Consider the following 26944-nt stretch of genomic DNA (forward strand, 5'->3'; position numbering starts at 1 on the left):
AATCCAGGAATCACTGACAAAAGGGAGCCCCCTCCACTCTGGCTGTTTCCCCCAGCAACTGGTGTTCAGAGGTAGAGTGCCTCTGCAGGGGGAAGTTCCACCTCCTCTATCCCGGCTCCTCGTGGCTCTTAATAGACTTTCTCCTCTTGTAATTTGCCTTTGGGAAAGAAGAGCCCAGTTTTCCCCCCAAAAGCAAGCTTGAGCATTGGAACACGTGAAGTGATGACAGTGCCCTTAAGCATGGGCAGAGTTCCTTTTGCTTGCCCGGGAAAGGAAATGCAACCTGCCTCCCCCACTTGGTATTTATACAGCGGTATAGAATATTTATTTTCAGCAGCCCCAAAGCAGTGAAAAGGGGGGCCCTTGAGAAAGGCGGGTGTGTGTCTGTCTGTGTGTGTCTGTGTGTGAGGGGCCCCTTAACCCTGTGTGTGAGCTTGTGGAGCAGAGGGAAATGTTGCTATAGGGGGCAAGAGGCAGATTTGTGCAGCGTGTTAACACCTTGCCAGAAATTCCAGGCCCCTGCGAAGGCAGTGTTGACATGAGCCATATGGAATGATAAACAGAAGCTGTCACCCCAGAGGAGACGCATGAGGGAGAGGGGCGGATAGGAATCAATACTGGGTTTTTTATTTTATTTTTTCTCTCTTTTCTTCCCCTGTCTGATTTGACAAGAAATGAAGGGGGAGATCATATCGATATTCATCCAATCAACTGTGCCCCCCTCCCTCCCCTCCCCAGGACTGTTCTACATAGAAGATGCCAGCCCCCCACCCCACCCTACCTCCGCCACCACCCGCCTCCCCAAAAGGCAGCTGCATGGCAATTCCTGCCCAGCATTGCTGTGGGTTGGATTTCGGAGAATTTGCATCCACTCTGCGCATGCAAAGGCGGCAGTTTGCAACTGATTCTTAATAGGTTAGGTGACATGGAGGTACAGAGGTGGTAGGGCAGCTTCACCTGTTGGATATCCACCTGCTGCTGAAGCACTGGGAGGCGGCCTGGTCAAAGGAAAGAAGAAGGAAGTGGGGCTTAGTGGGACCTGGAGGGGAAACCAGCCAAGCACACAGAAGAGAGAGTGGGGAGTCTCAAAGAAAGAGAAAAAGGGAGGAGGAAAGAGAGAGACCCTCCTTAGGTCAACCTCGCAGGAGTAGGGCTGGGTGACATATCGATATATCATCCAAAACCAGTTTGAAATCTATATCATGATAACAGTTTCATACTTTTTGACCTCGCAATACATTGTGAATCATGGTGTGTGTGTGTGTTTGTGCTGTGCAAAAATCACAATGTGGGAAAAACCATGAAGCCAGCCAATACACAGCTCCATCCTTATTTCAGACATTGTGATATGTCGGTATATCGCGATGGTTAACTGATGATATATCGTGATGTTGAAAACCAGGTATCACCCAGCCCTACCCAAGGGGCATTTTGAGAATGGAAGAGATGGACAGGCAGGAAGTGTCAAATTTATTATAATAATTATTACATCTTTGAGTCCAGTTCTTGATACAAATATACACACGTTTCGGGAAGGCCTGCGATCGGAGGAAGAGGCCCCAGCACCCCCCAGAAGGCGTGTCCAAGGAGAAGGAGGGGTTCCGGACGAAACCTCAGTGGACCGCCTCTCTTCATATCTCAAGCCCACCCCATGAAAACACACAGAATCCCACATGAGCTGGGGGGAGGTCACTGGAAGGCCACGGCTGAGGGCGTGGTGGTGGTGGTGGGGTGTCCACGGAGGAGATGGTTCTGCAAAGACAAAGACATGGGTTGGAGGCAAATCGACAGACCAATCCGTCCATCCATTTCACTGGTGTTCGTTCATGAGATGGTGCCAACCACTTTTGGCTTTCATTTGTGCACAAATTTGCATTTCGCCTTGGCGCAGACATTGCTTTTTGTTGCATTTTGTTGTACAGTGGTACCTTGGTTCTCAAACGCCTTGGTACTCAAACAACTTGGAACCCAAATACCGCAAACCTGGAAGTAAGTGCTCTGGTTTGTGAACTTTTTCTGGAAGCTGAACATGCTCCGTTTTGAGTGCCACACTTCTGTTTTGAGTGTTACACTGAGGTCTGTCTGTTTTTGCTATTTATTTTGCGTTTCTGTTTTTGTGTGGGGGGGGTTGTTTTTGTTTTTGTTTTTGCTTTTGTGACTGTGTGGAACCCAGTTCAGCTACTGACTGATTGATTGTGTGGCTGCAGTACATTGTTTATTTTATGGATCAGTGGTCTCGTTAGATAGTAAAATTCATGTTAAATTGCTGATTTAGGGGTTGTTTTTAAAAGTCTGGAAGGGATTAATCCATTTTGCATTACTTTCTATGGGAAAACGTGCCTTGGTTTTGGAAAGCTTTGGTTTTAGAACAGACTTCTGGAACAGATTAAGTTCGAGAACCAAGGTACCACTGTGCTTATTTAAAGAGGTGTGTGTGTGTGTGTGTGTGTGTGTGTTTGCAAACATCAAGCATGCCATTGCCCCTGCCTTGCTTCTAAGTTGCCCCACTCCGAGGAGGGGAGAGACTGCCTTTGCTATTGGAGCGATGCCCAACTCCTTCCAGGACCTTTTGGCCCCCTGTTCTCATCATCACCAACTAGGATGGCCGATGCTGAAGGATCGTACAAGGCACATTGCCCAGAAATAGCTGGAAAGGGGGGGGTGCACGGTCCACATTCCTGGGCTCCACTTCCAAAGGTGGGCCGTGCAGAGGATGCTCTCCATGCAATAGCCACAGCTCAGAGTGAGGAAGAGCCAGGACAAAGCACTGCGGGGCCCTTTTCCTCCTTAGCAGCCCCGCCCCTGCCCCTTTCACCCCCAGGACCAGAATGGGAAGCCAGGAACCCTCAGCCATCCTCACCTGACACGCCAGCCCCACAGGCTGCCCCCTCTGGCATCGGCCTCATAGGTGGACGTCAAAGACCCCGTCCTCCACCGCTTGCGTGTCCTCTTCCTGGATTTCTGAAAGGAGACCCGAAGAAGGGTGGGGGTTGAATTGAAAGGCACTTTCGCTAGGTTCCTTGAATTACAGCCCCCAGCAATGAATGAAATTCATTATTTCAGTCACAGACCAGTTCCAGCCCACATACAATATCAAGGAAGTCATAGGGATACATTTGCATTTGCCTTCAATTTAATATCACAAGATAGGCTTTGGGAAAAACTAAGCGCCTCAAACATAGACAGATGTCTACTGTGTCTCATCCACAGTTTATATGAAAACACTCGGGTCCGGGTTAGGTGTGACTGACAGGGCCATTTATCCAAGGAAATCTGGTGTTAAACAAGGCTGCATCCTTGTGCCTACTTTATTCAACTTCTATATTAAATCCTTAGTAGGAAACATGGAGAAAGCCAAACCCCCTAAATTGGCTGGTACACCCCTCCCTGTGTAGGCCTAGGAAAACTTCTAAGATCTCTCGCTGTTTACAGTCATACCTCTGGTTGAAGTAGCTTCGGGATGAATATTTTCAGGTTGCGCTCGGTGGCGACCCAGAAGTAATGAAGCACATTACTTCCAGGTTTCACTGCTCGCGCACGCGCAGATGCTCAAAATGTCACGCACATGCGCGGAAGCGGCAAAACGCGACCCGCACATGCACAGATGCCAGTTGCATGTTACATTCACTTCAGGATGCGAACGGGGCTCCGGAGCAGACCCCATTCGCATCCAGAGGTACCACTGTATTGTCATGCCAGACAATTAACAATTAACTATAGCAAATCCAAAGTTATGGTGCTCTCTAAAAAACGAATGAGACACAAATGGAGAATTGGCAATCAACCTATTGAACACGTATCATCTTTTAAATACCTGGGTATAACCTTCAAGGAAAAGGTCTCGTGGCATTATCAGGTTAAAAATACTATTGCAAATGCCCAAAGATCTACCAAAGTTAATATAAGGTTTTTCTATGGAAAATGGAAAGGGGGGCCAATATATTCTGGCATTCTCCCAGGTCTTTGCTGCAAAAATATTAACCCCCCAGCAATGTATACCCCATATATGGACCCACTTGACTGCTTTAGTTTGCAGAACTGGCTCTATGACAGGTGCCAAGTAATACGCGTTCCGCATTTGCAAGGCTTTTAATGTGGCAGCAGCACCCACACACTGGAACTCCCTGCTGTCGTGGTTTGGCTGGATGCCGAGGAGTGCTGGGATGCACCAACTGGGGAACCCCCAGGAGAAGAAGGCTCAGAGCCCAGGGAGTGGCGGTGGGACCATGATGAGTGGTCAGAGGGGGAAGGCCGGGGGGGGGAGGAGGGGTCAGAAGCTGAAGAGGCAACTGCGTTTGGTGAGCAGGAAGAGAAGACTAGAAGCAGAAGCAGGAGAGGGTGGCCGGGAGACGAGGCTGGCAGCTGAAGAATCTAGGGAGTCTCCCCCTCTTGCTGTGACCAGCTCCCCTCCTCACAGAACCTGCAGAGGTATGAAGAGGGCAGAGCAATGAGAGACAAGAGAAAGGAGCCTGAGGCTGCTGGGGGAGGAAATGGGGGAGGAGTCTTAGAGAAGCGGCAGGAAGGCAGGGACCTTCAGTCCTCGCAACGGCCTCATTGGGGCAAGAGCTACTGGGAAGAGTCGCTGTGATCACTAGGCCTGCACCGCTTCGGTTTGACTAAAGGGTTAACTTCACTGGCGTCTTGTGAGCTATTGCTGACTTTCTCCCATCTCCAGCCTTGATACCTGCCTATTGATATCCCCATACTCTTTGGGGCGCCAGCTAGAAACACATTTCTTTAGACAAGCCCATCCAGATATTTAGAAAACCGATGCAAGTTTTAATCTGTTTTTAGTCTACTGTTGCTTTAACTTTCCAAAAGTCTCAACTTTTTAATTTTTCCTTTAGATAACTTAAGCAATTTTATTTTATTTTATGTAAACTGATTCAATGACTTAAATATATATATATATATCAAGGGGTATATATTCATCGGTCATGAATTCAGCAGCTGCAGGAAGGGAAAGCCACCTTCCTCTTTTCCTTCTCCCCCTGGATCAATGCAGAGCAGCCACTGCCAAACTCATCTCAAACTCCTGGGTTGCGAAGCAGGCAGAGGACGCCAAGGGGAGATGCTCCTCCACAATCCAGCCACTGCAAGGTGCTACAGAGAGAAGCAGCTGATGTTTTGCAGGGTGGAAGGCGGTGATGGCGAGAGGAACAACGACATGCAGAGAGGGGCTTCACACTCAGATATTGCAAAGGGGCTTTTTAACCCAACTCATGAGATTGACATATTTCCATTATTTTATTTCTCACAATTCACATGCTGCTCAATGGTAATAAAAACCCGGAAGTGGTTTACAAAAATGTTTGCACTGCGGTTCCTCCCTGCCACTGTCACTCCACCCGAGAAATGCTGCATTTTGCCACATCACACTGCTTCTATTTTCTACAGAAGTAGAAAATAGCAGCCCAGAGAACTGAAATCTCTCCCGCACTGCACTGCACCCCAACCCACAGGGACGTAGGAAGCAGCTGTCTTGTACTGTAGCCAGGTCCATCTATCTCAGTACTGTCTACACTGACTGGCAGCTCCAGGGTCTCAGGTGAGAGCCTTTTCCCAGCCCTGGCTGGAGATGCTGCCACTGGGATCTTCCGTGCACAAAGTGAGTGCTTTGCTACTGAGCCACAAAGTCCCCCGAACCCAGCCCTGACCTACAAAAGAAAGTCCTCCTTCATCCAGCGTGTAGCTAAACTATGGAACTCACTGACACAGGAGGCAGTGATTACCACCAACATAAGACACCTTTAAAAGAGGATTAGGCAAACTGATGGGAGGACAAGGCTATCAATGACTACCGGCCATGACAGCTATGCCCTGTCTCCATGGTCGGAGGAAGCAATGCTTCTGAATACCAGTTGGAATAACAGAATCATAGAGTTGGAAGGGATCCCAAGGGTCATCCAGTCCAACCTTCTGCAATAGAGGTGTGATGGCCTGGGACTCAGAACCAGAGGAGACTCAGTCTGCATCGGATCCTTTGCCTCAGACATCATCTGAACCCAGTCTGGGGCCTGATCCTGACGAGTCCCAGTCTGCACAGGTTCCCCTGCAACAAACAGCAGCTGGGCCGAGTCAGGGGCCTGAGCCTGCCCTGGCTCCAGGTGCGGGGATTACCTCGTTGCCTTCAGCTGGGCCATCACTTCCAGCTGCTCCACTACGGTTGGGTCAGGGGAGACTGAGTCGGCCCCTGGGTCTAGTAACCCACCGACGTCTCCCGAGCTGCAGAGACTAAGGCCTGAGAGAAGGAGAGACCTGAGTACTCGCAGGAGGAGTGCCCGTCTTCAGGCGAAACAGGGAGGTGAGTCACCGGGGGATCAGGACCGGCCGCTACCCCGACAAAGATAAAAGGCTGTTGGACCCCGTCCCAGGTTGCGGGAGCAACATTGCTGTATGCTAGATCCTGCCTGAGATCCTGCACCTGTCCTTGCCTGGTTTCCTGCCTCGTGTCCTGCCTTGGCCCTGTCGGACTGACTCCCAGCAGAACCTGCGGATTCTGGACCGGTCCTGGACTGCGTTTCACGGGTTACCCCCGGGCCCAGCACAAGAGGAATATGTTGCTGGAAACCACAGGAGGGAGTAAAGCTCTTGTACTGGGGTCCTGCTTATTGGTTTCCCGTTGGGGCACCTGGTTGGCATTTCTTGATAACAGGGTGCTGGACTCAATGAGCCATTGGCTTGGTCCAGAAGGCTGCCCTTACGGTCTCACAATGATGGCCTCTTCCCAAAGCGAAAACACACAGAGTGAGCGAGGGGTGGATGTGACCCAGGCAGGAAGCCCGTCCGAGAGTTATTGTCAGCCAGAAGTGAACATGGCAGGAAGCCAGGCTGGGCTGAACCGTTATCGGAGAGGGAAGTGGGTTTCCGGTCCAGGGCGAGGCTCAGCGGGTGGGGAAGGAAGGAGGGGCAAGTGGGCTTGCGAGAAAAAGAACGAGGGATGCAAAGATAAAGAGAAAAATAAGAGGAGCTGGGGACAACAATAGATGCATGTTTCTGGGAGAGGAAGGATGAAGGGCAAGCAGGTCCATCTAATGTGCTGACAATTGGAAACAAGCAGATTCAAGCCACAAACCCCTAATAATAATAATAATAATAATAATAATAATAATAATAATAATTTACGCCCGTCTGGCTGGGTTTCCCCAGCCACTCTGGGCAGCTCCCAACAGAATATTAAGAACACGATAAAACATCAAACATTAAAAACTTCCCTAAACAAGACTGCTTTCAGGTGTCTTCTAAAAGTCAGATAGTTGTTTATTTCCTTGTCATCAGATAGGAGGGTCCATCTATCTCACCCACCCACAGGGTGGGTGCCACTACCAAGAAGGCCCTCTGCCTGGTTCCCTGTAACCTCACTTCTCGCAGTCAGGGAACTGCCAGACGGCCCTCAGAGGTGGACCTCAGTGTCCAGGCTGAACAATGGGGGTGGAGACGCTCCTTCAGGAATACTGTCTAGCAAATGACTGCTCTGCATTTTAAGCTGCTGCCAGCCAGTGCGGAAACTATACTGAGCTACATGGACCAGGTGTCTGACTTGGTCTTCTGCAACATCCCAAGCCCTTCTAGCTCAAAGCAGTTGGCAGCCCACACTGACCGGCAGCATCTCTCCTCCTCCATCTCAGACGGGCGTCTTTCACAGCCTGGCTTAGAGGTGACAGAGACTGAAGCCAGCTTGGACCTTCTGAAAGCAAAGCAGTCACTCTGCTGCTGAGCTAAAGCCTCTCTATGTCTCTCCTCTGCGTCAGCCATTGCAGCCAAAGGAGCCTCCATGCTTCAAGAGAGTCTACCCCTGTGTGCCGGATGTTGGATACAGGCCTCGGTTTTCTAAACGCATGAGCTTTCTCTGGGCAAGACGGACCCTGCCCGATCCAATTTGCGCCATGGCACAGCAAGAGGGTCTCCAAAAAGGAGGGTGGAAGGGCAATGTTCTTTCATAGCTGCTGCCACCCCAACTGTGGGAGGGGGGAGAGAGAAAGACTGTGCATAGGGGGCTCCCCCCTTAGGGACGCAGGTGGCGCTGTGGGTTAAACCACAGAGCTTAGGACTTGCCAATCGGAAGGTCGGCAGTTTGAATCCCCGCGACGGGGTGAGCTCCCTTTGCTTGGTCCCTGCTCCTGCCAATCTAGCAGTTCGAAAGCACGTCAAAGTGCAAATAGATAAATAGGTACCGCTCCAGAGGGAAGGTAAATGGCATTTCCGTGCGCTGCTCTGGTTCGCCAGAAGCAGCTTAGTCATGCTAGCCACATGACCCGGAAGCTGTACGCCGGCTCCCTTGGCCAATAAAGCGAGACGAGCACCGCAACCCCAGAGTCGGTCACGACTAGACCTAATGGCCAGGGGTCCCTTTACCTTTACCTAGGGGGCTCTCCATACCTGTATGCCGCAGAGATGCTGCCCGCCCGGGCCGGGGCAAGGAGAAGCTGAAGGAGCGGGCAGGTAGAGAGGCAGGGCCGTCCAGGCTGACGCTTTTGGTGCGTTTGCGGCACTCGACGGAGAGAAGGTCTCGGCACTGCTTGTGGCAGCTCACCCCGCAGGCTGGAGGGCACACGAGGGAAGCCAGAGTGAGGGCACAAACCCCTCTTGCAGGGCAAGGATGGCAGCTGCCTCTGCTCCGCAGACATCAATGGTCAGTGCTTGCAGCCCTGTCCAGATTACGGACATGCAAGGACTGGATTTCTGCAAAACAAGCTCTCCAGGTGGAGGCGAAGGGGAGTGGCCCATTCCCTTGGAGAAGCGGGCAGGGCCAAGGGAAAAAGTGGGTGGGGCACCCCTTCTCTCCACCCCTTCTTCCATCCAGCAACACACATCTCTGGCTCTTCCTCTCATGCAAATGCTACTTTACCTTCATTCATTCCTCACTGCCTTTCACTCATTCATGCCCCATCCATCCAATTCCTCTGTCCCACCTGGGGATGGTGACACACCTGGGGAGGCGAGGGGCTGCTTGTGCCCCCCCCAAAGGCCACTGGTTGCTCACCTGTCCTGCAAAGGTTCAGGTGACTAGAAAATATATTCTCAGGCAGGGAAGCTCTGGCTCCGATCTAGTAGAGAGCACTCTGTGCATGCTCAGAGGAAGACCATCTTTCCCTACCTGCCATCAAAAACAAGCTCTAGTGCTAAGCCTTGATTGAAATTCGGCCCTGCTTCACAAAGGTCTAGGGAAACTCCCCCCCCCCCAGGATAGCCATGAAGTCTGTTAGCCCCCCCCAAAAAAACACTTTTCACCCATCTCTGAATCTCTCCTGCTGCAACTTACCCCGACATTTTAGTCCTTGCTTGTAGAGTCCAAGGATCTGGAGAGGGAGGAAGGAGAAAAAAATGTCCCGTTCAGGTCACTTAAGGTTCAGGTGGCCCAAAAGAAACCACACACACAGTCCTCCAATTCATTCCTCCTTTCGCCTTTCAATTCCTTAGAAGACAGATTAAACTGAGTGGCTGGCCCTAAGGAAAGGAAATTAGACCCAAAGTGGTTCCTAGGGACTTTGCTTAGGGTGCAAATGGTATTGGTAAAGGAGTGCCGCAAGTTTCAGACTACACAGGTCACTTGGGCAGCAGTTCAAGAGGTCTGTCAATTCAAAAGTTTGCTAACACGCACAACTGGAGGGAAAGAGAGAGGAGAAGGCCCTGAAAGGTAGATGAAGGGGCCTTTCTCCTGGGCATGGTCGGCCAAATGGTGCCAAAGAAGGATAGAACTTTTTTTATGTATGCAACAACAGCAGCAAGAATACTTATCGCAAAGTATTGGAAGACACAAGATTTACCCTCCCGGGAAGAATGGCAGATGAAGTTGATGGACTATATGGAACTGGCGGAAATGACTGGCAGAATCCGAGACCAGGGAGAAGAGTCGGTGGAAGAAGATTGGAAAAAGTTTAAAGACTATTTACAGAAATATTGTAAAATTAATGAATGTTAGAAAAACGTTGGAATGAAGCTATATGGCTTTAGTAGAAATGTTATAAGGAACTAAGTATAAATAGATTAATAGAGTATTAAAGGAAAAAATAAGGTTAGAATGTGTTAAGAATGAATTATAGGATAGAAAACAGAGGAAGATGGAAAGGAATTGCTGAAACAATTAACAGAAGTGGAATACAAAAAGGGACATGTGAGGAGGTCGTTGAAATAAGTGAATGAAAGATAAGACTTTGAAATTGTTTGATGTTGATTTGATGTTGTTTGATGTTGTTTGATGTATTGTTAGTTTAATGTATTAGTGTTATGTAGTGTTTTTATATTGTATTGTATTGTTCTATTTTTTTCTTTTTTTTGTTTTGTAGTGTTTAAATTGTTGGAAAACTAATAAATATTATTTTTTTTTAAAAAAGAAAGGTAGATGAAGGGCAGCATAGCTTTTTGAACCCCAAGACGCTTCTTCTTCAGCCCTCAAACTAAAATATGCAGCCCGTTTTACAAATATGCATCAAGATAATGATAAAATCCTATCTAGGAACCTCAGATGCCTCAGAACAAGGCAATCACAGTAATAAAATGGCCACAACCTTTACAATGGGGAAGACTTAAAAACTGCCATGGCATGATAAGCAAATCCTGTTTCGCTTTGAGAGAGCCAGTGGTGTAGTGGTTAGAGTGTCTGCCAAAGACCTGAGCGAGACGAAGGTTCAAATCCCCACTTGGCCATGAGATTCACTCGGTGATTTTGGCCTAACCTCCCTTGCAGGGGGTTGTTGCTTGGGAGTGGGGGGAGGTTAAATGAGGAAGGGGAGAAGCACGGGCACCACCTTGAGCTCCATGGAGGATTCTTCAGCTGCGATTCCTGCACTGCAGGGGGCTGAACTAGACAACCTTTGGGGGCCCCTTTCTCCTGCAGAATCCTATGATTAGCTCACCAGGCCTTTGCAGTGGCGACATGCCACGGGGCGCAGGAACGTGGTCTCGTGGAAGCTGTGAATGAAGCCCATCTTGCCGTTGAGATCTGTGCTGGACTTCATGAAGTAGGAGATCATCTCTTCCCGACTGATGCAGCCGTCCCTGTGGGAAGAGAAGAAAGCGCATTTGACTGGGGCCAAGCCTCGTTTGCAGGATCCAAGCCTTAGACCAAGAGGCGTCTGTGCTGGGGGGCGGGGGTTTCCCCTCCAGCAGATATGCACATGCACCCCACTACCAAAACCAGCACAATCACTTTTGTGACTTTTGTGATTTGTCCCCACAAAACACTTCATCACAGTTTCTTCCTATCTACTCAAAGGGCCTTTGCTGCATGATACCAAATGTAACAATTCACTGATAAATGTATCTATGTACTGGCCCACTGGGAAAACTTCAGAAATTTATATAGACATGTGAGCTCAGCTACTCAGCAGCCCCTCTGCCTGAGTGATAATTCCTGGCCTCCTGATACCTGATGAAGACAAAAGGGTGTGGTTAACTTGGCTGGGAAACAGGGAAATGTACCGTAAATATCTCTTTTGTTACACTTGATGGGTGTTTGGTGGAGGGCAAGGGGAACCATGGGGCAGGGTCCAAGATGCTCAGATTACTGCCACCAGACCTCCCCTTTCATAATGTAACCATGATGCATTAGTGATGTAGGTTGGGGGTGTTACATGGGGATTAGCAGATAATAAAAGTTTGGGGGCTCTTTTGTTTGGGGCTTCCATCTTGTTCCACCTTGTGGCAGGTGGGAGTCCTGTCACGACAGTCTTCAATAAAGACCAAGCCTACTGGCTGCTGTTTTGCTCTGGTATTCCTGGCTGGTGTCCTTGTTTTTTGTCCAAGGGAGCCCTCAGATTTCTCCGTTAACAGTGAGATGCTACAAGCCGGCCAGCCGGCCCACTTCCATCACACCTGATCCAGCAGACTCTTCTTACACGATTTATTTTATTTCATAAAATCTATAAACGCCTCGATTGGTTTTAAACACATCAAAATCAAGGGGTGCTCCTGGATTCCAAATTATTCACAAGAATCTCAAATGAGTCCTGTAGCCAAGATGGCTGTTCCTGGACGGGGACATCCTGGCTTCACTTGCCAGAGAGAGAGAAGGCGTAGGGCAGGACTGCCAAGGAGTGTGGTGGAGTCTCCTTCTTTGGAGGTCTTTAAGCAGAGGCTTGACAACCATATGTCAGGAGTGCTCTGATGGTGTTTCCTGCTTGGCAGGGGGTTGGACTCGATGGTACTATGATACTATGATTCTATGATCATTTCCCCGGGAAAACCTGTGCTTTTGTGCTGAATTGGAACAAAGGGGTTTTCCACGGATTGCTGTTTGTTCCGACTTAGCACTAAAGAGCAAGTTTTTCATGGGGAAAAGTGGGCCAAAGGCAAAAATGCTCGGACCCTTGCTTGGAAATCACCTTAGAAAGCAGGGTTAGAACTAGGAGGGAGGACCAAAGTTCAATTCCCCATTCCAGCCAGCGATTCACCTAGCGGCCCATAGAAGCCAGTCACATTCTTTCAGCCTCGCCTACCTCGTAGGGTTGTTGTGAGGACAAAAGGGAAGGGTGGGAGAGACCCACGCGCTTTGTTTTGAAAGGGAGGCCACTAAGGCAGCAAGCAGACAAATAAATGACCAAAGCGTTGCCCCGATATAGCTCAGCTCTGTCACCGCCAGACCACCCTTAAACTACAGTGGTACCTCGGGTTAAGAACTTAATTCGTTCTGGCGGTCCGTTCTTAACCTGAAACTGTTCTTAACCTGAGGTACCACTTTAGCTAATGGGGCCTTGCGCTGCTGCCACACGATTTCTGTTCTTATCCTGAGGCAAAGTTCTTAATCTGAGGTACTATTTCTGGGTTAGCGGAGTTTGTAACCTGAAGCATCTGTAACCCAAGGTACCACTGTATTGCTTGTCTTAGCACAGGGAATTGGGGGGGGGGTTATTTTCCCTCCCCAACCCTGAGAGCAGCCACAGATCAGACCCACACCCCAGAAAGGGGGTGCCCCTCTCTGTTTGGAAAATAAGCCCCAGCTGCACAAGGGAGTGGGGTGGGTTCACAGGTGGGGAAGTAGGGGAGGGCCATGTCTTTAGGTGTCCCTGAGGGCAAATATGGGGCAGCCTTTGAACACAATGTTTTGTGAAGAGGCAGCCACTATCCCTGCCACGCCTCGCCCCTCCCAGTTCCCACACACCGAGAGGCAGGGTGGAGGCAGCCCCGGAAACCACAGAGATTCAGAGAGTGAGTGAGGAAAGGTCCCCCACGTCACCCGCTCCTCTGCACATGCGCGCACACACACACACACACACACACACACACACACACACACACAGAGTTTTGGGGTGGAGGTGGCTGTAGTGAAGCAGAGCAGGCAAGAGAGGCAGGTCACCAAATAAGGAGCGATGTTGGTGTTTGGGGCCTGTAAGGAGAACTCTGCGGCTGTCATAGTTTTGCGTCGCTCAGTCCCAGAGGAAGCTCGCAGGGTGGGCTGAGAGCCAGGGTGCCTTGGTCCTCTCCCAAGGAAGAGAAGCAAACTCCAACTCTGCCAGAAGGAACATGCAATTCACCCCCATGTCTCTCTCTTCACTCCCCGATCCGCAGCACACACACACACACAAAATTCAAGTGGTATCAAGATTCGTTTTGCAAAGTCGAATCTGATCACAAAACAGAAAAGTGTGTGTGTGTGTGTGTGTGTGTGTGTGTGTGTGTAGAGAGAGAGAGAAAGAGAGGTGTAAGAACAAACTTCAGGAAAAAACAGCTCAAGCTTTCAAACAGCCCTCCTGCTTCTTCAAAACAATTTTGCAAGGATGAACTTCTGTGTTCATCCAAGACAGCAAAAACAAGAAAGAGGTTTGTGCAAAAGGCAAACAGGTTTATTTTGACAACCAGCGCTGTAGTGGGTTCCCAGTTCCTTATTTGCACAAAAGTTCAAGGTGCAACTTGGGTCAGAAAACCTTTTTTTAATTTTTAAAGAGAGCTAAAAGTTTATCTGCCCCTGAAACCTCAAAACCGGCTTCCTTCTATCCCTCTCTCTCTCTCTGTGACCGGGGGGGGGGGGACAATCTACTGCAAGATCTACAGTCATTTTCTCCAATCAAAACTGTCACCTTTGCACAACTCGGAGAAAGGCGTGACCCAAACGGCAAGACCAAACCAGGAGTTCGAGATGTGCGCCCCATAAGCAGCTTGGAGCCACCCCAATGATACACTGCACAGGGTTGGACTAAATGATCCTTGGTTTCCCTTTCAGCTGTATGATTCTACTAAACATCCTCACCCAAAAGCAGGTCTGGGTCAGGTGCCTTTTTACATAGGACACAAACCACAATAATTACGGCTACAAGCATATCTGATGGAGCAGACTGTGGTCCAACCGTCTGCCGCAGGCAACCTGTTAATCTTTAAAGGTGACACACAAGCCTCTTAACTTGGCTGCTTTCATCTCTCACTCAAGACTTCAGAGTGGCTCCTTCTCAAACCCCACAGGCAGGAAAGTGGCAGGACAAGGAAATAAAACCATGACTTGAAATCATGGGAGAAACGGAAATGTGGGTGGACTATTGGAGGCCTGCATCCATTTTTGAAAACTATTGTTTCTCAAACTGAACTCAGCAACTCAAATGCCCAAGTCCTGAGTTTCAGTGGTAATGCCGCGGTTAAGCTTTTGTGTTTTTGATGCAAGCCACTTTGGGTGCTTCTAAACGGAAACAAAAAGATGGGGTGAATAATAATTAAGAATAAGGTGATTTATTTATTTAGTAACCCAGTAATTTCCTGCCAACCTAGCAGTTCGAAAGCACGTCAAAGTGCAAGTAGATAAATAGGTACCGCTCCGGCGGGAAGGTAAACGGCGTTTCCGTTCACTGCTCTGGTTCACCAGAAGTGGCTTAGTCATGCTGGCCACATGACCCGGAAGCTGTACGCCGGCTCCCTCGGCCAAGAAAGTGAGATGAGCACCACAACCCCAGAGTCGGCCAAGACTGGACCTAATGGTCAGGGGTCCCTTTACCTTAATTAATATATAAGAAACAAACAAACAGGGCAGGTAGGGATGACATTTGGGGTGGGATGGAAGTTGTTCGAGCCTCAGGCTGGTTTGAACCTCCCTGAGGGGCAACTCACTGATTCTCATCCAGGTCTCCGAATTTGCACAGGTACGGGAAGTTATTCCGGATGATTTTGAACTCTTCCTGGGAAATGTGCCCGTCTCCATCCACATCGAAGTTCCTGAAGACGGACTGAAAGAAAGATGGGGGTAAGTTGGAAGCAAGACATCACTGAAGTGTAGCCAATATAATCACCCACACTGCCCCCTGTAAATCCCTGGCTATGTTTCTGCCCTTCACCCCTCACCCTTGGATGACAAGGGAGTCTAAGGAGAGCTAAAGGAGGATAAGGAGTTTGCAGAGAAGCCAAATGAATGATTTGCATCTGTCTTCACAATGGAAAATAAGAGGGCAAATCCCTGTGCCCAAAATTGAACTGAATTTTATTATTTCGGTCACAGACCAGTTCTAGCCCACATACAATAGCAAGGAAGTCATAAAACATGATAGGGATACATTTGAATTTGCAATTAGGTATAGCAGGGACAATACAGATACAGCAACAGTTAAAAAATATATAAATTAAAACTTAGTCACTAACATATAACCTAAAACCTTAATCATTATGATAGCACAGCTTGTTCCCTAAGTTTTATGTCCAAAATGATTTTCACTGGAAGGGAATGTGAAGAACAGAGGCAAATAACAATGGCATGAGACAAAGTTTGAGGCCTTGGGGACAAGAAAAAAAAATCACCAGATCTAGGTAGCATCCCCACACAAGTCCTCAAAGAACTCAAGTGTGAATTTCTCAACTTTTAACAAAAAAAGTTACTTGTCCCTACGATGAGCCTCCAGACCTGAGGAGCCTCTAATGTATTATCTGGGACACAGCAAACAAAACGTTTTAAGTGTGCTATAAAGTGCATTATACAAATGTGACACTAGATGGCGATGGTGAGCTATGGCAAATTCAATATCTTTTTTCAAACTTTTTTTTTAAAAAAAGCATTTCACAATGCTTTTTTTATATGTGTCTAGATTCCTCCTGGATTTAACCATCACCGGGATCTTCCTCTGCACACCCTTCCCTCCCTCTACTACTCCCCACCCACCCCAAGTCCTACCTCAACCATCTTCTCAATGTGCTTCCGCACAATCGCCTGGTCCGGTTTGGGTTTGGGCACTGATGCCCACTCCTCAATGACCACGGGCTGGGGTGGGGGGGTGGAGGACGTGGGGCTGGAAGGCTGCGGGAGAAGGAGAAAGTGAAACTATTCATTCAATCAAAATATTTCTCTGCTGCCTTTTATTCCCCAAAAATAGCTTACATACTTAAAAAAACAAAACAAAAAAACAACCACCCTACAATATCCCATTCTCCAGAAATTTAGCCGTTTTAAAAATAGCAGGTTCACAATCCAGAAACACACTTATACAGAAGGAGTTTAAAAACAGGAGAGAAATGCCATTTGGAAAAAAAAAAAACAGCAGCAAGGAGATAAACCACGAAAACTCAGGAATGCAGCTCAGCACAAAAAGCAGAACAAAATAAAAAGAGCCCCATGGCTGGATCAGGTCAGTGCCCGTCTCAGCCCAACATCCTGTTCTCACAGTGGCCAACCAGATGCCTCTTCTGGGAAACCCACAAGCACAATCTGGGCACAAGAGCCCTCTGCCCTACTGGGGTTCAGAAGCACTGCTGCCTCCCACTGTGGCAGCAAAAGAACAGCCATCAAGGCTAGTAGCTGCAGATAGCCTCCTCGTCATCCACAAACCTGCCCAATCCTCTTTTAAAGCCAACCAAATTGGTGGTCATCACTGCTTCCTGTGGCAGTGAGTTCCACAGTTTAACTGTGTGCTCTGTGAAGAAGTCCTTTCTTTTCTCTCTCCCAAACCTTCTAATATTCAGCTTCATTGGAAGCCCACGAGTTCTAGTATTACACGACAGGGAGAAATAACTTCTCTCTATCCACTTTCTCCCTGCCATGCATGATTTTATAAACTTCTATCATGCCCACCTCTTACCTGCCTTTTCACTAAACTAAAATCTGCAGGGGCCACCTGTGCTGCATTAAGAGGCGGCTGGCGCTGGGGTGGAGCGCAGAAGGGACATGACTCCCCATGTCTGCCTTCATTATAGTTCGTCCAAGGAGTTCAGAGAGAGAGACCTGCTTTTATCCTCATTACACACCTGGAAGAAGGTGAGATGGAGAGATGGAGGATGCTCATCCAACCACCCTCAGCCCACTTCAAGGAGTAGCCCTTGAACCCGGGTTCCCCACACCCTTCAGCAACCGTACCACCCTGGCTCCCTTGCTGGCCACCCAGCTCCTTAGGTCCTAGTGCTCTGGCCAAACGACACCCCCCTTTGGGCAGCCCCCTGACCACCCCTTCTAGGCAGCACCCCTGGGGCTGCCCCACCACCAACAGGGCAGCTGGTTGGAGGGAGGGAGAGACAGAGCAATCTGTTTCTGGCCTGTGACAATTTCTCACATGCTCATTCGTAACTCCTCTTGTTTTCTGCTTCTGCAGCATTCCGTGATTTTTAGGGCACAAACTTTTGTACTAGCGTCATTTTTTCACAAAATACACATTTTTGGGGCATTTCTCCCCCGAAATATTAACCATCTCCTGAAAGACCATAATTTGGATGAACTATAATATGCAGTTGATTAAGATATTTAAAGGATCCACGGAGAGGAGGAGGGAAGTCCTAAGATTTGGAAGAATCTTGTTTCATTTCAAAATTTAACTGTGTTAATTGTGTGATTTACTTTGTAAAACAATAAAAATTATTTCCAAAAAGGGGAAAAAACCCTTTCTCCTGCATTTTACTCTAAAATGCAGCACTTTGTCTTTGTATTCTGAGCAAGAGCTATATCGCTCAATTTGGAGAAGTGCGGAAAAGCAAAGGGATAAACGGGTTCAGATCTGCATGTCAGTCCACAGGAAGTGCAAAGCCAGGTTTGCTTTGCTTAAAAGTGCAGATGGGACAATTTTTTTCAAGAGCTATCGGTGGGAGTGGGGGGAGGTGGGGGCAGAAGGATAAGCAACAGCGGAGCTCGATCGCAAACATACAGTTGTATCCGGTGGCTTCTGTTCCCTGACCACAGGAAACGGGTCCCCAAGGGAGGAAGCCTGGGATAGGCTGGGAAGGATGGTTAAATTCAAGCCCCAACACCATCCCGGCATGAATGCACACTCATATACACGTACACAAACACACACACAATATTCCCCAGGAGGCAGAGGTGGCCACCATAGAACTGCAGAGTTGGAAGGACACAAGAACCCAGCTAGTTCAACCCCTGCAATGCAGGAATATTTTACCCAACCTGGGGCTCAAACTCACAACCCTGAGCTTAAGAGTCTCGTGCTCTACCAACTGAGCTATCCCAGTTGCACTTGGATGGCTTTAAAAACAGGATTAGATAAATTCATGGAAAGAGTTATTGATAGCTGCTAGCCATGTTGGCTCTGCTTTGCCTTCATAGTTGGAGGCAGCGATGCCAATTGCTGGAAATGGCAGGAGGGGAGAGGGCTCTTGCGCAAAAGTCCTGCTTTGCCAGTTTCCCATTAGGGCATCTGGCTGGCTGCTGGGAGAACAGGCTGCTGGACTACGTGGGCCACTGGCCTCATCCAGCAGCACTCTTCTGATGTCCTGGTGTTCTTACACTGCTCAGAACTGATCCTTATGGCCACTGGATGGCCGGGTGGGTGGGTGTGGCATAAAGGTAAAGGGACCCCTGACCATTAGGTCCAGTCGTGGCCGACTCCGGGGTTGTGGCGCTCATCTCGCTTTATTGGCCGAGGGAGCCGGCGTACATCTTCTGGGTCATGTGGCCAGCATGACTAAGCCGTTTACCTTCTCGCCGGAGCGGTACCTATTTATCTACTTGCACTTGACGTGCTTTCGAACTGCTAGGTTGGAAGGAGCAGGGACCGAGCAACAGGAGCTCACCCCGTCGCGGGGATTCGAACCGCTGACCTTCTGCTCGGCAAGTCCTAAGCTCTGTGGTTTAACCCACAGTGCCACCCACGTCCCTGTGTGTGTGGCATATCGGTGGCTAAAAAGCTGCCCAGGATGAGCGCCAACAATCTGAACATTATAAAGAGGGTAGAGGATCTCCTTCTGGGTTGCTATTGAGAAAGTGATGGATGGTTGATGAAGGACCCTGTGCGAGAGGCAGGGAAGGGAACATCTCCCAGGATGGGAGGATGGAAGAAGAAAGGGAAGCTGCCAGGTGAGCGCTGAGGGAGTCCACCCCTTTTTGCGTGAGACAAGAGTTAAGACTGATCTGAAAACACCAAGGTTAGATGATCCTCAAGGCCCCTTCCAACTCTACAATTCTATGGTTCTATAACTTTGCATTTTCTTTTCTCTTTTTTTCTCATTTAGATCAGTTTGGTTTTTTTATCGTACTGTATTATGACAAAGCTTCAGTTTTTTAAAAAATGGGAAAAAGAGAGGGTAGAAGAATTCCTTTTGGGGTGGGTGGGGGGACAGAAGGACAAAGTGGAAACCCAGGTTTTGAACCAGGGCTCAGTGACCCCAAACTTGCTTTCCAAGTCAGGCTGACACCTCTGAGCACGTGCAGAGTCTGGCAACAGCCCTTGAGCCCCCAACCCCTCCCCACCCCAGAAGCAATCCTTTGCAAGACATTACCCGCCAGAGAAAGGAGGGCACAGATAGGATAGGGCAGTCGCAAAAGCTTTACCTGAACAGTGGCTGATCAGAATTGGGCTTTCGGGAGAAATAATTCTAACAAGGCTGGAATGTTCAGCTGAGGTCTCTTAAGGGAAATTAAAGAGAAGGAATCTTGTGCAAAGTTAATTGTCTGAATGTGCTTAACATGCACAGGGTTTTGGTTTTTTAGGGGGCTGGATATGCAAATAGCAGCCTTGGGATCAAGGAGTTTAACTCTCTGAAGGTGTTAGTTGCATCTCAAGGGAAGATTCCCTGGGAGTTGCTGCAGCCTCCTTGGAAATGCAAAGGCAAGCTTTGGAGAGGCAGCTCTTGGCAGGGGGAGAACATGGTACCCACCCACCCCCACAGCAAGGCTGCTTAGGGTTTCTTTTGGTTTTACACAGTAAAAAAGAAAGGAAAAGCAAAAAAGCAGGCACCTGAATTTTAATTAACATCGCCCTAGTTGGGCCCTCCTAGAGTTTGGAAGGTGACTCCCTCCGCCCCTTCCCTGACCTTAGCAGGTAAAGAAGGTTGGGAGGAATTAAAGGCGGCCTTTTCTGCAGGGGGCAAGCAGAAAGACAGAAGCAGACCACCTAGCTCAGGCCTCCCCAACCTTTGGGGTTTTCCAGCTGTTTTGGACTACAACTCTCATCAACCCTCCAGACAGCATGTTGTCGGGGGGGGCTGGGGGGACTTGTAGTCCAAAACATCTGGAAAGCCCCAGGTTGGGGAAGACTGGAAGTTTGATTGACAGCTGCTCAGCAGAGAACCCTCCTTTTTTGGGCTGCCTATCAGATGCCGATAATAAACAAGTGCCTTGTTGGATGCAAGAGAGCTGATGTGGGCAGGGGGGTGGATCAATCACTCCTAGAAGTGCTTAGTCATAATAATAATAATTTATTAGTTATACTCCGCCCATCTGGCTGGATTTCCCCAGACACTCTGGGCAGCTCCCAACTGAATATTAAAAACATGTTACAGCATTAAACATTAAAAACTTCCCTAAACAGGGCTGCCTTCAGATGTCTTCTAAAAGTAAGATACTGTACTAGCTTATTTCCTTGCCATCTGATGGGAGGGCGTTCCACAGGGCGGGCGCCACTACCAAGAGGGCCCTCTGCCTGCTTAGGCCGTTTGTCTCCCCTTGCCTCTTTGTACGCAAAGTATTGCAAAACTGCCCAGACTCTCCAGGTAAAAGGTAAAGGTAAAGGGACCCCGGACCGTTAAGTCCAGTCGCAAACAACTCTGGGGTTGCAACGCTCATCTCACTGGCTGAGGGAGCCAGCGTACAGCTTCTGGGTCATGTGGCCAGCATGACTAAGCCGCTTCTGGCAAACCAGAGCAGTGCACGGAAACGCCCTTTACCTTACCTATTTATCTACTTGCACTTTGACGCGCTTTCGAACTGCTAGATGGGCAGGAGCAGGGACCGAGCAACGTCGTGGGGATTCGAACCACAACCTTCTGATTGGCAAGCCCTAGGCTCTGTGGTTTAAACCACAGCACCACCCGCTTCCCTTGACTCTCCAGGTGCCCCTCCTCAAAAAGAAAGCAGAACTGACCCTGGACCTTCTTGCCGCACAGCAGGGGCGTTGCTAGAGGTTGGACCTGGAGTTCTTGCAGCGAGCCCCAGATCCCCTCACCCACCCACCCTTTTCAGAACTTCAAAAACTATTATTTGCTCATAGGAGACTGCAAAGCACAGTGTGGATGTGATGCTGCCCACTTCAGGGCCTCCACCCTGATCATTTCTCAGTGGGTAGAGCATGTTCATCTCAGGGTCATAGGTTCAAGCCCCAAGTGGAGCAAAAGATCCCTGCATCGCAGGGGGTTGGACTAGATGACCCTCGTGGCCCCTTCCAACTCTACAGTTCTATGATTCTATATAAATTAAACATAGGCACACTTCATGCAAGTGTGTGCCTGAGAGGGGATACGATAGCAGGCTTGAAATATCTGAAGAGCTGTCACTGGGAAGAGAGAGCAAGCTTGTTTTCTGCTGCTCCAGAGGGAAAGGCCCCAACCAACGGATTCAAATAACAAGAAAAGAAATTCCAGCTAAATATCAGGAATAGTTTTTTGGGGGCAAAAGCTGTTTGACAGTGGAATGGACAACCTGGGAAGGGGGTGGACTCTCCTTTATTGGTGGTTTTTAAGCAGCAGTCAGATGGGCATCTGTTAAGGACTCCTTAGCTGTGATTCCTGAATTGCAGGGGGTTGGACTAGTCAGGGTCAGCAAACCTTTTCAGCAGGGGGCCGGTCCGCTGTCCCTCAGACCTTGTGGGGGGCCGGACTATATTTTTTTTGGAGGCGAGAACGAATTCCTATGCCCCACAAATACCGGTAACCCAGAGATGCATTTTAAATAAAAGGACACATTCTACTCATGTAAAAACATGCTGATTCCCGGACCGTCCGTGGGCTGGATTTAGAAGGCCATTGGGCCGGATCCAGCCCCCAGGACTTAGTTTGCCTACCCATGGACTAAATGACTCTCATGGTCCCGTCCAACTCTGCGATTCTATGATCCTGTGCCTTTAAGTGCTTTGTAACTCTCTCGCTGCCACTGTCACAGCAGTTTCTGCTCTTCCCCCTTCCTCTCTCCAGATGTCAAATCCATTTGCAATGCTCATGTCATGCTCGCCTCCCAAGGAGGCCAGAGGGGGTCACTCAGGGTCACGCCAGGGAGAGAAGGCGCTGCCTTGTCCTGAGCCATCGACCAATGACCTGCCCAGCCCAGAAATGACTCCCCTGCTCTTCCTCTTTTTCCGAACAGTCTTTATTTATGCATTCTCAGTAGTAAATACAAACTGATGGTCTAATTCAAAACAGCTCCCTCTTCCCCTCTGCCTCCTCCCACATTCATTCCAGTGCTTTTTTCCGGGGAGACGCAGGGGTATGCATACCGCTAAAAATTTTGTGAATCTAAGTTTGGCCTCATTGAGGGGCAGTATTTCAATATATGTAGGAAAATGAGAGTACCCGTAAACATTTTTTAAGAAAAAAAGCACTCTCTCTCTCTCTCTCTCTCTCTCTCTCTCTCTCTCTCACACACACACACACACACACACACACACACACACACATATATATATATATATATATATATATATATATATATATATATATATATATTCTTAAATGGTCTGCTGCTCTGATCAGCTGGGCTTCTGAGGCCGAGGAGGCTCTTCCCAAGAATCTTCCCTGATCCTGAAATTGAGATCCTGGGGGGTTGAATTTGCGGCTGCCAGAATGCAATGGCAGGGGCTCCGCCAAAGAGATATGAGGCCAAGGCCACAAGCAGCAGGCAAGGGCTCAGACCCAAAAAAGGAAAGATTGTGGGGTTTCACAGGTTCTCGCCTGGGCACGATCCACACATCTCTCTCTCTCTCACTCACTCTCACACACACACACACGTCTCTGATTGATTGATTGATTGATTGATTGATTGATTGATTGACTGCAGTTATATACCCCACCCTTTTCTCCAGACAGCTGAAGGTAGCAGCATACATGGTTCGCCCCCTCTCCTCATTTAATCCCCCAAACAACAACCCAGTGAGATAGGGTTAGGCCAAGATGCAGGGACTGGCCCCCAAGGTCACCCAGTGAGCCCCATGGCCAAGTGGGGGATTTGAACCCTAGTCTCCCAGGTCCTGGTCTGACACTCTAACCACTGCACTGCATTGTCTCTCAGCTGGCAGTTACAAGGTGGCAAGGGGGTGAGGAAAACACACACACTCCTCTTCCGCTGCCATGTCCCACACACATTAGGGCTGCTTTGATTCAGGCCCCATCCTGATCCTGCCAGTATCATTAGGGGCTTACCGTGGATTTATTCCGGGGCTCCCGCTGCAGAGAGAGCTGGTAGATCTCCTCTTCTGTCTGGTACTGATCCAGGGAGACCTGAGACACACACAAAAAGCAAAGTCAGAGCTTGAGACTTGCTGTTTCCAATATTAGAGTTGTCCCCGTTTTGTATAGAAAATACTGTATTCTGTTTGCCGGCTGACCTCAGTCCAGTCCACAGCTAGCCTTGAAAGTGCCGCAAGACTTTCTGCTTCTCCCTTTCCTGCTAGATCTGTTGTAATCTTTCTCCAAAAACGTCTAACTGCAAGGATGGGATCCCCACTGCTCAATGCAGGTCCCCCTCTCACTAAATGGATATTTAAGTCCAGGGTGCTTCAGGGGCTGCCTGAGTCCTTATATCCCAGCTCAGTCACTAAGATTATCTGTAGGAGTGTAACTGATCGTTCCCTGAGTTGGTGAGGCTCATCAGACATCAATGAGAAAAAGAGCCTTTTGCACCCCCTGCCCAGACCAGTGGAACTCTTTGCCACTGGAGATTCAGCAGGTTCCTTCTGTTTCAACCTTTTAAATGCCAGCAGAAAACTTTTTTGGGCTTTTCTGGCCAGGTCCATGCAGGTAATTACTGTAAGAACATATTCTCCCACAATGGCTAACTGAAGTCTCTCTTTAACTTTCCTATGGTTTTATTGTATGGTCATCTAGCCCAACCCCCCGAAATGCGGGAATCTTTCATTCAACATGGGACTCGAACCCGTGACTCTAAGTCTCATGTTCTACCAACTGAGCTAAAATAAATAAATAAACAAACTTTGTCGAGGAAGTTTTGTAGCCCCCCACCCCGTTGCCTCAAATGCAACTGGGCTGCGTTGCAAAGGGAGACCCAGAGGTCACCGCAAGCAATCTGCATCCCCCCAAACTTGTGGGATGTAATATCACAAAAGCAGTCAAATACAACATTTCCTGTTTGCCCAGAGTGGACACACAGGGGAATGTTGCTGCAGCCAAGTGGACTTCCTGTCACACCTGGTCTGGAGCATCCTCCCCCTGTGTGACCAAATAGATGACCATGACCCTGGGAGACCCCATAAAAGGGCTGGTCACGCAGCCATCTTCCCTTCTCTCCTGATGCTCTCACTTTCTTGACTACCTTCCTTGATGCTTTTGCTGTGTGCTTGTTTCTCAGCCAGCAGCACATGGGCTCATTCCTCACAAGAGGATGAATCCACACCTTTCTCTGTAGCTGTAACTAAAAGCTAAAGCCTGCCTTCAGGATCATTCTGTGAACTGAATGTAAGTCAGGCTTCCTCAACCTCGGCCCTCCAGATGTTTTGAGACTACAATTCCCATCACCCCTGACCACTGGTCCTCCTAGCTAGGGATCATGGGAGCTGTAGGCCAAAAACATCTGGAGGGTTGAGGTTGAGGAAGCCTGATGTAAGTAAACCTTATCATTACTTTTAAAGACTGTTGTGTCATTATTGTTTTTAAGAGGGAGCTAAAGGGGATTTTAGGGACGTGGGTGGCGCTGTGGGTTAAACTACAGAGCCTAGGGCTTGCCAATCAGAAGGTCGGTGGTTCGAATCCTGGCAACGGAGTGAGCTCCCATTGCTCGGTCCCTGCTCCTGCCAACCTAGCAGTTCGAAAGCACGTCAAAGTGCAAGTAGATAAACAGGTACCGCTCCGGCGGGAAGGTAAACGGCGTTTCCGTGTGCTGCTCTGGTTCGCCAGAAGCGGCTTAGTCATGCTGGCTACATGACCCAGAAGCTGTCTGTGGACAAACACTGGCTCCCTCGGCCAATAAAGCAACGCCGCAACCCCAGAGTCGGCCATGACTGGACCTAATGGTCAGGGGTCCCTTTACCTTTAAAGGGGATTTACCAGGAACAATCCAATCTGGACAAGCCAGACTGGATTGCTTAACTCAAGAGATTCAAACGAATCTACCAACTGGCTTCCTGCTATGTACAAGAGAATGTGCCCTGCTACTAGCTCACTAGCGTGAGTGAGGAAGGATAATATTTAATCAGCATATCCTCTCCTACGATCCTCAACATTCCCACAAAAATGACCAAGTGTCTTGAAATCTGAAGTGGGGCAGGGAAGAGATTGATGGGAAGGAACAACCTCTGAGCACTGGCATTCCAGGACCCCTCCAGGACTGGAAACTGGGGGGACACCCAAGGGCAGGGGGGCAGAAGCAGAGCTTACCATGAGGAGGTTGAGGAGGTCAGGGTTGGCCTCGAAGGGCGGGCGGATGCTCTGGACCATGGCCAGCTCACTGAGGATGCTGAACAGCTGTTGCATCTTATTCCCGTTGAGGCACTTGTGCGCCCGGTCCAGCCAGTCGGGGAGGGCCACGTGGACAGCCACCAAGTCCTTGAGGTGGACCCCCAGGATGGGGAACTTAAAGCCCACGCACTCGGCAAAGCGCCGCCGATAGCGGCTGTAGTTCCCCACGGACGTCAGCAGTTCCGTCAGTGACTCCCAGACCTGAGCAGGACAGGGGAAAGCAAAGAGTCAACAACAACAACAACAGCCCCTTGAAGGCAGGCGTGAAGAATGAGGAGGGGGCAGCCCTGCCTCCAGAGAGCCCTGCTCTTCCCATGAGGTTTAGCCGCTTGCTTCTTCCAAATGGTTGCTATTCAACCAACATAGGGGCAAATGCAGATAAGGCAAGTCAGAGGAAATGCCAGAGGTGTGGAGCTCTGAGGTTGTACTAGGGCAGGATCAGGTCCAACTTTTCCTACCAAGCGGACTGCAAGAGTACTTCAACATGGAACCCACACACTGTGGGGGTGGAGTGAGGCCAAAATTTGATTCTCCACCCCCAGCACAAGGCTCTGGCAGGGTCCTAGAGCCTTTCTAACTCCTCCTGAAAACTGTATGGAGATGGCGGAAATGACTGGCAGAATCCGAGACCAGGGAGAAGAGTTGGTGGAAGAAGATTGGAGGAAATTTAAAACCTATTTGCAGAAATACTGTAAAATTTTTGAATGCTGATGACATTGAAATGAATTGCAGGGGTTCTAGCAACAAGGTAAAATGTAAGATTGGATTAATAATAGATAAACTAATAGGATATGAATTTGCTGAACCAATTTTTAAAAGGGATACAAAAATGGGAGACGTGAGGAAGTCAGGAAAATAAGTTAACTAAAGATGAGAAATTAAGAAAGAGGGAATTTTTGTTTTCTTTTATATGTGTTTTTCTTCTTCTTCTTTTTGTGTTCAATGTCTGTATTTTTGTATTTTGTAATTTTGTATCTTTTTCATTTTTGTATTTTTCTAAACTTTTCTATTGATAAAACCTAATAAAATATTTTATTTTTAAAAAAATAACTCCTCCTGAAAACTGGGAAAGCACTAACTAGGTTTTGGGAAGGAGACAGGAGGACTCTAGGACCCTGCCAGAGCCCTCATGCCTCCTTCCCAAAGGCCAGGGGCTGGCTGACCCAGCCCCACCAATGAAAGATAAGGGTGTCTTTGCACC

General features: G+C 48.8%; 1 protein-coding gene across 3 annotated transcripts in view; it reads right to left on the bottom strand.

The window, feature by feature from the left end:
* Positions 1 to 1453: 1453 nt before the first annotated feature.
* RASGRP2 (RAS guanyl releasing protein 2) overlaps positions 1454 to 26944 on the bottom strand; it is a 43223-nt gene continuing 17732 nt past the window's right edge. For all 3 annotated transcript variants that reach the window (XM_081174095.1, XM_081174094.1, XM_081174096.1), the window contains exons 9-17: positions 25663 to 25944; positions 23473 to 23550; positions 16082 to 16204; positions 15031 to 15146; positions 10857 to 10998; positions 9263 to 9299; positions 8380 to 8541; positions 2861 to 2961; positions 1454 to 1752 (exon numbers count right to left, since the gene is read on the bottom strand). In XM_081174095.1, the coding sequence (XP_081030221.1) occupies positions 2903 to 2961; positions 8380 to 8541; positions 9263 to 9299; positions 10857 to 10998; positions 15031 to 15146; positions 16082 to 16204; positions 23473 to 23550; positions 25663 to 25944 (999 nt within the window). In that variant the 3' untranslated portion in view covers positions 1454 to 1752; positions 2861 to 2902. The remainder of the gene's footprint in view (positions 1753 to 2860; positions 2962 to 8379; positions 8542 to 9262; positions 9300 to 10856; positions 10999 to 15030; positions 15147 to 16081; positions 16205 to 23472; positions 23551 to 25662; positions 25945 to 26944) is intronic.

This window comes from Podarcis bocagei (assembly GCF_964188305.1).
Source record: "Podarcis bocagei genome assembly, chromosome: 16".
In the NCBI taxonomy this organism is placed as follows: Eukaryota; Metazoa; Chordata; class Lepidosauria; order Squamata; family Lacertidae; genus Podarcis; species Podarcis bocagei.